This window comes from Cottoperca gobio, chromosome 2 (assembly GCF_900634415.1).
Source record: "Cottoperca gobio chromosome 2, fCotGob3.1, whole genome shotgun sequence".
NCBI classification, from domain to species: domain Eukaryota; kingdom Metazoa; phylum Chordata; class Actinopteri; order Perciformes; family Bovichtidae; genus Cottoperca; species Cottoperca gobio.
The window spans coordinates 2,372,700-2,383,763 of record NC_041356.1 but is presented as its reverse complement, the minus strand read 5'-3'; the positions used below and the strand labels follow the sequence as shown (position 1 = coordinate 2,383,763).

Here is an 11,064-nt window from a genome sequence, read left to right as displayed (position 1 = left end):
TAAGTGTAGGGGTGGGGTTTAGTGTCACTAATAGAGCTGGAATTATCTGCCGAGTACAATAATGCCTCACACAAGTTTTTATGACAAATAGTTTGAGTTATGGAAGGGGTCAGGGCATAAGTGCGGTACAATACGTCACTAATGTAACGGGTGTCTTTTGAACATTGATAATTATTTATAAAGGCTAAATGTTTCAGGGAAGATTACGTAACTCATATCAAACCCGACGCTCAGGAATTATCTGCCTCACTTGACTGAATGGAAATGATAAATAAAAATGTACTCTATGAATTTAATTATATCCCTAAGTTATTAGGAGAAATTACAGATCATAAAAAGAAAAATAGTGGTTTGTTGTTCAGATCTACAATTACCAGATTTTTGAACTAGATGGTCATCCAAAAAAATGAACATACTAAACTTGGGAGTGATGCACTTGAATTTAATCTGTGATTTGTCCTCACTCCAGTGACGTTGAAATGTATCAGATCAGTCTGATTAGCTGCAGCAACCAATCAATGACTGATATCCAATAAGGGGGCGTGTCAGCTGGAAATACACTTGTCAAGGCTGCTCTCATGTATGTCAAGGCTGCTCTCATGTATGCACATTCAAAAATATAGTACTGTAGTACGTGAAAAATGCAACTGAGCATCGTTGTGTAGATGATATCAATGGCAGTAGGTCCACTCATTATGACCAGTATCTTAAGGACTACAAGATCCGTTCTTGTTTTTTTGTAAGGCATCTTTATTCAAGCTGGTACTATATATAAAACAATACTTTGCTGATGGGGCTGAACAACATTATTAAATCGACTACATTCAAATGCCATTCACCCACCATATTCAGTTCAAACATCATCACGTCAATAAAAAGGAACTGCTCATTTCTGAAAATGGTAGAATAATTCTGTATTAAAATTTCCCAGTCAAAGATCTGATTAAGATATCTTATCAAAACATTTCATACATCAATATGAATGACTTAACATTTGAACAGAAAAGATCTGCCAGCACCCTCTGCTGTCTGCTGTGTTGCAATCAAACCAGTGCATGGATCCTAAGAGAGCATGTCCAGCCGTAGAAAATCAGTTTGAAATGAAACAATAATTGTAATCTTCATCCATCCATACACTTTGTGCATTAAAATGCCATGTTAGTTCCATGGTTCGAAAAGCAGGTCTCCAATGGCCACACAGGTTGGTGTTAATGAACAGCAGTCTCTACAGTGTGAAAATTGGAGTGCTGTTTCAGTCCTATTTAGGTCCGAATGGCTCCAGGTATTAACCACATCTTTGACCTCAGCAGGCAGAGGGGAGCAAACTTGGACTTCCTTCAACCTTCTCTGACTTTGGCAGCGAGTGCGGAGTTCTCCTGTCGAATAGCCTTGTAGTCATTCAGAATCCTCTCCAGGTTAGCCACAGTTTTACTACCGTTTTCTGTTTCAATCTGTGGACAATTTACAAATGTACTTTATTGTCCTGTAAATCTGCTGCATTTTAAAAAGAATACAGGGAAATGTTAGAAAATATACATCAATTCCATTTCTGTGTGTCCAGTACAGAGATACTACAGGCCCCCCTCTGTCTGGGGGCAGAGGGAAACTGCTCACCTCTGTCAAAAGTGAACAAGTACGCCCTGCATTATGTCTCATTTCTGTCAACAAAGTTCCCTGATCCAAAAACAATATTTTCTATGCCCAAGAAGATCAATCCAAACCATGTAAAAGTGAAGGATGGAGCAGAATGTATTTTTCGCTCAATGACAGACACTTACTTAATACTGACACTGGTGAGCAGAATTTATAAAACCTATAATACTTCTGAACAAAACAGTGTTAAACAAAAAAAGACATATGCACCATCTTTGATTTAATGATGATTATTTGTATTGAAGAGACCTATTGTCCGAGCTAATCACGTTTCATGTACTTTAGAAATCTGGTAAACAGTGGTTGAGAAATATCATAAGAGATAAAAGTTGTCAGACCAATGATTTTTGATCACAGATTTAAACAATGGACACATGGGTGAAATCAGATGTTTTTTAATACATTAAGGAAGGAATGTCATTTAGAGAACCAATGTTTTCCTTTAGTTATGTCAATCAGATAATCTTTTCAAAAATACGTTTTGGGAGTTTTAGAAAATGGTAAAGTATTGGGATGGTGTATGTGTAAAGTTGAAAGACGGCTCCAGTTTGTACTGGACACACAGATGGAACTTCTCATTTGACTCTGTAACACAGTAAACAAGCATCAGTGCTGGATGTGATGAAGTGTAAATCCTACCTGCTCCTCTAGATCTCGAATCTCTCTCAAGATTGTACCAGTGTACTCGATGGTTTGAATCAACTGATAACAGTTCTATAGATGAATAGAGAGATGACATGTAACACATTCTGTGATGAGAGCAAAAGATGATATGAAATCAGATAAACATGACGACATACTTCATGCAGGGCAGCCAGGTACTTGTAGGATTTGCGGACGGATTCATCTTTTTTGGCGTCCTTCAAATGACAAAAATTGATTAATAATACACAAAAACACATATACGGTATATATTAAAAACAACCATTGCAGTGTTTCTGCTAGGTTTACTGCTTTGGGGGGGGTGTTGCCTACACTGGATGAGGGCGGCCCGTGCGGGGGGATTCAGGCTGTGTGCGTTTAAAACCTGTGGATATTTTCGCCTGAGATTCTGAACGTTGGGGTCGACGTCGACTGTGTGTGTGTGTGTGTGTGTGTGTGTGTGTGTGTGTGTGTGTGTGTGTGTGTGTGTGTGTGTGTGTGTGTGTGTGTGTGTGGCGGAGCCCCCGCCCTTCGCGAAACAGAGCAGAGGAGAGAATGTGAATGCGCAAATGAATGCAGTAGACACGGAAACGTGCAGATAAATAACATTAGCGTTTAGTTTATTTAATAAAAGAGCACCTGTTCAATGTGAAAAGTGAGTTTGGCGCTATATATTTTAAAAATAAAATTTTAAAAACACCTTGAATGTCAGCGGGGGTGCGGGGTTCCGTTGGGGGTCGCACCTAGCTGTTGTTCCTTTACAGCAACACAATTATGCTGAATGCAACTAGAGTAACTGAAATACATTTAAAACTCTGTTACCTTGAAGACCAGCTCATCAGTCACAGCAAAGGTCCTGTCCAGTTTTCCTGTCAGGCTGTTGATCTCTTTCTGGAGCTCCTTAGTGTCTGACAAAATCTGCAAGGAAAGTGAACAAAGTGTTGCTATGGGGATGTTATATTTAATACACAGCACATACTTAAAAGGGATTTCCTCGACATGTCTCTAAACATGATAATGCCTTTGCCGGCGTTAAACTGAGGGGGTACCGAAGGGGGTACCGAAGGGTGGCCCTTACGTTTCCACAACGGCGGCATGTGTCGGGACAGCGTTATTATGTATGAGCACAGTGCCAATCGATGGCCATAAACTAGCCGCACAGGAATTGCATGCACGCAGACCGGCTACCAAAACAAATAACAGTTCACTGCTTAATGTGTAAGTTATTTCCAGTTCTGGCTTGTAGTTTAAATGTACCTTTGTAATTTCCTCCTTCTGTTTCTTGATGTTGCTGACAATCTCTAGAATCCTCTGAGTGTATGCTGACCGAGACACGTCCTGAGGAAGATTTTCTAACTCTGTTACCTATGTTGGAAAAGAACAGGCACATTCAACAAGGTACCAAAAGACAACTTAGAGTGCAGAGAAATTAACTTTCACACAAACCTGTGTCAACATGAAGCTTGCAACAGTAACTTTGGAGGTGACCACCTGTACTAATAAAGATCAGCTAAAAGTTCTTTGGTAGCTTTCAAAAGAAATGTAAATTCAGTCTATTACCAGTTGTTTGTGGATTTCTTCCTTCTTCTTGGCCTCCTCTGTAGACACACGGATTTTATCATGCAGAGACGTAGATTTCAGACAGCTTTTTGGATGACTCCAGCTGAAGAACATAAAGACAAAAATAGTTTTTTTTCTGTAACAAATGAAGTGACACATCTGTTGTAAGGCACCACTTACATCTTGTTTGCTGCAGATTTCTTTGAGTCTGCGGTGCTCATTGATAAGGGGTGTGCGGCGTTTCTCCCACTGAGAGGCCAGGTTCACCACCCGCTTGGCACTGGCCTCCACCAGAGTCTGGAGGAAGAAAGACACAGTTTTCCACTCACTCCGAGTACCCTGGTGACTTTGACGACAGCAGTTATCAGACATTTCACTCAGCCCTCCTACCTGAAGCTTCAGCAGGTTGTTGTCCGAGTCTGGCAACAGGTTGATTGTTTTCTTCTTCACCTGCAGCTTATCCTCTTTTTCAGAGTTCTTCAGCTCTCTTTGCTTGAACTCATCCAACACCTGCACCACAACACTTCTCATTTGAGAAATATTATCATTCATTTGTGTTCATTGTTAACTCTTCTCCCTTCAAAGGACGTCTTCCCCCTCCGTACAATTTGAAGTTAATATCAATGGATTTGTCATTTGTCAATGTCCCTCATATTGCTATTCTTTGTCTTGCGTTTATTTGGGGGGATAATCAAGGTCTACATTTTGGAGCTACTGCCCCCATAATTTGGGGTATTAAACAGAAAGTATGTTACATAGCTGTAAATGGAATGCAAAACTACCGTGTTTCAAATGCTACCAAGGACTGACCCATTTTTTGTATTTATACACACGTATATAGTGGGTTCAGAAAGTATTCAGACCCCTTCAATCTTTACACATTTTGGTATGTTACAGCGTTATGCTAAAAAAAAATTCCCCTCATCGAGCTATACTCTATACCCCATAATGACAAAGTAATAACAGAATTTAAGCAAATGTATTAAAAACAAGAAATTGAATATATATATATACATATGTGTGTGTATAAATACAAAAAACTTACATCAAGTAGTTATGTCTAGGCTACAACTTCAGTTCTTCAAATAGATTTTTTTTTACCTGTGCATTAGTGACAGTCATGTGCTTCATGTCTGCTGCTAGCTGGTCAACATCACTGCAGAGGTGCTGGAAGTGCAGCTGGAGTGATACCTGCTCCTCTTGCTGACAGTGCTGAATATCACTCTCTGACTGATGGCTAGAGGGGATGGAGGAGCTAGGTAATGTCTGTGACACACACACACACACACACATTAGAGAACACTGACACACACACATTAGAGAACACTGACACACACACATTAGAGAACACTGACACACACACATTAGAGAACACTCACACACACACATAGAGAACACTCACACTCACACACACACACACACACACACACACACACACACCAGGATTTGTGTTGGGGTTGTGTGTGGTCCTCACCTGTGTGAAGGTGAACTTCTGAGTGTGGGTGAAGTTGCTGCCCTTGGTCAGGATGTGGTCAGAGGGGGCGGAGCCTCTGAAGGCCTGCAGTACCTCAGACAAGTCAGAGGTGGCACGAGGACCACCAAAGGCACTTTCAAGAGAGGGCAGTGCAGCAGAGCGCATCTGCTCCTCTATGCGTTTACGCAGCCGGGTCAGTTTCCTGGAGCGATACTCCTGTTCAACAACAGACAAACTAATTTAACATGGTATGGTTGTATAAACATGCTTATCAGCATTACAGCCTATAAAGAACAGGTCCAACATGTGGCAAACACTGTAAGCTTTGATGCATGTATAGGCAGAGCATCTGTTCTACTTTACAAGTCCCACAGAGCTAACTATGTCACTTCTATGCCCACAAAGACACATTTCAACTTACTAGACAAGACCTGGGCATTTTACAGGCCGCGGGTCAGATCAATCATAAATTACAACATATATGAAAAAGTTATTATTATTATTAATATTTTTAAACAGCACCCGTTTAAAAATAAAAGCAACACAGTTGTATTGCATGCATGGCGTAAATACCTTTCTAACTGTGTTGCTATTGTTTTTATTTACGTATGCGCGTATGAACAGCTAGAAGTGATGCTGGCCAGCTAGCCCTCAAAATGTCTGCTTCACTTCAACATTACATTACAGGTCATTTAGCAGACGCTCTTATCCAGAGCGACTTACATTGAACTAAGTACAGGGACAGTCTCCCAGGGTTAAGTACCTTGCTCAGGGGTACAATGGTGGCAGCCTGGTATTGAACTCCCAACCTTCTAGTGTTTTGTTTGGAAGGCGTACCACTAGGCCATCACCACCAGATCAACAAAAGAAAGATCGATACTAAATGCCGCGTTTTCAAGAATACAAGGATCGCTAAGTATATATTTACAGAAGTCAAAAAGTAAAGCTGTGTGCTTAGTTTGTGCGCAGGTCGCTGTGTTCAAGGATTACAATTTGAGTCGCCACTACGAGACCAAACACGCAGAGAAATTCAAGAACTTGACCGATGAGCGGAAAAAGGAGTCGGATGCTTTGCTAGCTAATCTGCAAATCAAACAAGGACTTTTTACAAAACATTGCACATCCAGAGATGCAGCTGTCAAGACAACTTACGTCTTATCCCACAAAATTGGTGAAAAAAGTAAACAGTTTTCTGATGGAGAGTTTATCAAGGAGTGTTTGTTGGACTCTGCAGCATTAATATGCCCGGAGAAAAAGGAGGCATTTGAGAATGTGCACCTCTCCCGACGCACTGTAACAAGGAGGATTGAGGACATCGCGGGAAATCTGGAGCTTCAGGTGAAGAACAGCTGTCAACTTTTACTTTTTTTCCTTGGCTTTGGATGAGAGCTGCGATGTACGTGATACTGCCCATGTAGGATAAAGTGGCAGAAATTAACCCTGAACAGAAATTGGTATTTTTGCATTGTATTATACATCAGGAATTTTTGTATAAGTCAGTTCTAAAAATTAACCCTGCTGTTGATATAACTAAAATAGTTAACTTCATCAGGGCAAGAGCATTACAACCACAGACTGTTTGTTGCACTTTGAGGAAAATGAGACTGAACATCGTGACATAGGCTACCACACTGCTGTCAGGTGCTCAGCCTGGGCAAAGAGTGTCTGAGAGAAGAGAGTCAAGACTTCTGTGTGAAGAAAGGAAAAGATGTCCCACAGCTTTCAGATGCAGACTGGATGGCAGACCTTGGTTTTGCTGTCGATGTGACTGCACTAATGAATGAACTAAATGTCTAACTGCAATGCAAGGGCCTTTTTTGTACATGAAATGTACAGCGCAGTGAAGGCTTTCATGAGAAAGTTGCAGCTTCTCTCAAGCCCAATGGAGGACAACATTCTCACCCACTTGCTAACACTGAAGGAAGCCACACCATCAGCTGATCACCTCCACAGGTTTTCATCCATGTTAGAAGCACTGCATGGTGAGTTTTCAAGGCGATTTCAAGACTTTAAAAAACAGTTCTGTCAGAGCACTTTAGGTCAGTCTCACTGCCTGAGTTTTACTCTTCCCTGAAAGAGGAGAACTTTCCACACATGAGGAGACATGCTCAGAAGATTCTGGTCCTCTTTGGATCTACCTACATATGTGAACAGACATTCTCAGTGATGAAGTTCAACAGATCCTCTCTCACTGATGATCACCTGTCAGCTGTTCTTCGCACATCCACCTCAGACATTCAACCAGATTTCAGCGCACTTGTTCAAGCCCAAGACAGACTGGATTTTTCTCACTGAACAAGTGAATTGAAAAACATCAAAAGCACTTAATGCTTTTTGTATAAAGTTGATTAATTGCTTATCTTTACATGTTGTAAAACACCTTTTCAGTATTGGTTTGTGAAGATTAACATGTTAAAAATAAAATACTGATGTTTTGATTACCAGTAGCAGCTAATCAAAATATATAATGTACTGCTTTTTACAATGGGAGAACAATTTTACATGTGGCCCCTTGTAAAAATTAATTGCGCCACCATCCAACTCCCGGTTAATCTAAAAATGGGCATTGTCGGCGGAGTGGAGGCCGGCATGGGTGACGTAGCAGAGCAGACGGCAAGCTGCTCGCGACATGAGATGGTACCCACCTGTCACTCAAAGCATCCACGGCCCTAATATTACAAAACATAAGCCTTAATATAATTTCAATGGGAGAGTTATATAAAAATTCCCCCCCCCCCCATACAGTTGTCATGAAGAGGGAGATAAGCTATCAAGACCAAAACCGTTTCTTATACCAGGCTGTAAACAGGTTTATTTCTGCTGTAAAGTTGGGCATTTTAACATAGGGGTCTATGGACATGGACCCTCTTTTGGAGAAAGCATTCTGTGTGAAGCTCTGTCTTTATGAGACACAACTACGCAACTTCAATGTTGCGCACTTCTGAATGCAGAAGACGTGGAAGAGAGTCTGCAACTTGAACTCATCGAAATGTAGTGTGATAATTCCCTGAAGAATCAACATCAGCTTCTCTCCCTCCCCGACTTCTACCGGAGCTTGGAAAGGTTTCCTCTCATGAGACGCCACGCACAAAGAATGATGAGTCTGTTCGGCTCAACATACATAAGTGAGCAAACATTTTCTCAGCTTGAAATATATCCATCACCATCCTGACTAAGAAGCAATCTGATGCTTCTGTTTTGAGAATGAGCTGCAAACCCTTTCTTTAATAAAATAAATGAAACCTCATTAATGGAAAGCTGTTTTTTCTTTAAGCATATTCAATTATCAAGCATAATTTACCTACATTTGATTGATTTTGCTAACTTTAATATAGTAGAGGTGAGGCGATATACCTCACCTCTAGTGGGTGGCCCAGCCCTTTATATTTTTCTGTATGGGGCCCTCAGTGAAAAAAGTTTGGACACCCCTGTTTTACAGCAAGGAGAGAAGGCAGTTCAAGAAACCCAAGAAAATGCTCACACAGGGTTTAAAAAAGGTTCAGCGTGTAGTTCTGAGCACCCTGCTCCAAAGACACCTGTACTACTGCCTCCATATCAAATAAATTCATCATCAGAACCACCAGTTATTAACAAGCATCTAGGGTATGTTATCCTGTTTGTATTTTAGTTGTAGTTTGTCATATTTATTGTATTCTATTATTTATATTGTGTGTTGTATTCTATAGCTATACATCTTCTACTCCTGCCTGTCAGTTCATTAGAGCAGACTGCTGAAACTGACTTATAAAAACTCTGCTATATTATAATCTTCACGTGGGGCTCATATCTGTGTGTTTACTGTGACACTGACATAGTAGTACTGCTTCCTGTTAGGTGAGCGTGCGGCCCCTCCGGCAGCTCGGATTCTGCCGCCGAATATCCAAGCACCGGGAGTAACAGCGGGCTGAGGGAGCGCTGGGTCTATCCTGTGTAACAGCAGCGACAGAAAGTTTAATGATCCGGCAGGGATTTGGCTAAATTGGTGCAATCTGCTGACTGCTAACGGAAGATCTGTCCATCTCCCAGCTAAAACAAAGTATCAAAACGTGCAGGGATCATGGATGTGATGTTGACCCTGAGTCTGCCCGGGTCAGACAGCTGTACTTCTTCTCCCTCTGTGCTGAGGCAGACTGCAGCTACAGTGACTCACCATCACCTCTAGAGGAACTTGTGGCATTACAGACTGGACGGAGGGCAGATAGCTGTTAGCATGCTAACTTCAGTAGATATCTCTGCAACACAACACATGTTTGACATTACATCAACAGTGTTACCTCTTCAATGTTTTAGATTTAAATTCTGGCATATCTTACACATACCTTTAACAATGCCGTACTAAAATCACTTGAGGCAGTGGCTCACCCCATAGTGGTAGTGTCAATGGTGTTATTGTCTTAATAGTAAATAAAAGTGGTAACAAAAATAGTAATTATAGGTTATAACGCCCTAATAAGTGTTTTTTTACCCGGCCTTTAATAATAACCTGCCTTTATTTGTTTGCCTTGGGTATTATTTGAAAACTGACTTGTATGTGAGCTTTTTTTGCCATTTAAAATATATATATATTTTAAATGGTACAGCTGAAGATAGAGGAAATGGGGGACGACATGCAGCAAAGGGCCGTGGGTCAGATTCCAAACAAGGATTCTGCTAAGGACTCATCCTTACCAAACACACATCAAAGAACTAGTGGCCACGGAGCGTCGCCTCACGTTGCCTACATCTTGGCCAAAAAGTTGCATTTGATTTGTACACCGCAGAAACTACAGCCAAGCAACTAACAGGTACGTTCTGCCCCTGCGTCAAAGGACATAACGCTCCATAACAGCAGGCTGTGGTAGTCTGTATTCGTCATTTCAAAAAGGGAAATCGAAAGACCTATGACTGAAAATATAAAGTCGTTGTTATGATACACATTAAAACAAAGCAGCATTTGCCGACCATTTTCACTCAATACCTTCATCAGGTGGCCATGTCGTTGTGAAAATATCCATGTATTGGAATGATCAGATGAGATAAAAAGAGACTGTGTGCCCTCTTGACAAACTAGTTGTTTGTTTTCCTCACATCTATTTCTCTTCTTCTGCACTGATTCATTAAAACCTCTTACCGTGTGGACGGCCCGCCCACCACGAGTTTTATTGTGTACAGTCCACCATGCTGGATGTGGTACCCATGCCACATCTTATTAGAAAACTTAGACTCTCATATTTAGATTTTGAGATCACTATCACAACATCAGGTATAATCACCTCCTCAAAATCGCAATTAAACTCAAAAATCTAAATCATAACTCCAACTCACTTATGAAGCCTCATAATAATCCTGTAATCCGTAATAATCCCAAAAAAAACACTCCTGTGTCATTGTAAAGGTCCAATAGATCGATTCCAGTAAAAATATATTGATGTCAACATCGTCAAGTCCATAAATGTCCATGAACAGCTGTTGCAATCAGCTGGTTGATTTGTGATTTCCATTCATTCTCGGAAATAACTTTATTCTCCATGCATGCAGCTCTGAGACAACGTTTCCAAGATGGATGCCGCACTCTGACCTTTCGATTGACACCTCATTTGAGCCAATAGGAGCTTCCATGCCTTCTCTACAGCTTTCAATAGCCAATGAGTGTCAACTTGATAAGGAAGTGCCAGCACTCTTCTTTTGTTTACAGACCGAGCCAATAGCAACTGAGTCTCCAGATGACTGAAGTATCATGTAGCCAATGATATTCG

General features: G+C 41.0%; 1 protein-coding gene across 1 annotated transcript in view; it reads right to left on the bottom strand.

Moving 5' to 3' along the window:
- Positions 1 to 729: 729 nt before the first annotated feature.
- The window catches only part of ccdc22 (CCC complex scaffolding subunit CCDC22), a 16,549-nt gene continuing 6,214 nt past the window's right edge, over positions 730 to 11,064 (bottom strand). The window contains 11 exon segments of the mRNA XM_029451106.1: positions 730 to 1,451; positions 2,293 to 2,367; positions 2,454 to 2,513; positions 3,118 to 3,213; positions 3,553 to 3,660; positions 3,856 to 3,927; positions 3,929 to 3,958; positions 4,036 to 4,152; positions 4,246 to 4,365; positions 4,957 to 5,121; positions 5,330 to 5,545. Of these exon segments, the coding sequence (XP_029306966.1) occupies positions 1,338 to 1,451; positions 2,293 to 2,367; positions 2,454 to 2,513; positions 3,118 to 3,213; positions 3,553 to 3,660; positions 3,856 to 3,927; positions 3,929 to 3,958; positions 4,036 to 4,152; positions 4,246 to 4,365; positions 4,957 to 5,121; positions 5,330 to 5,545 (1,173 nt within the window). The 3' untranslated portion in view covers positions 730 to 1,337.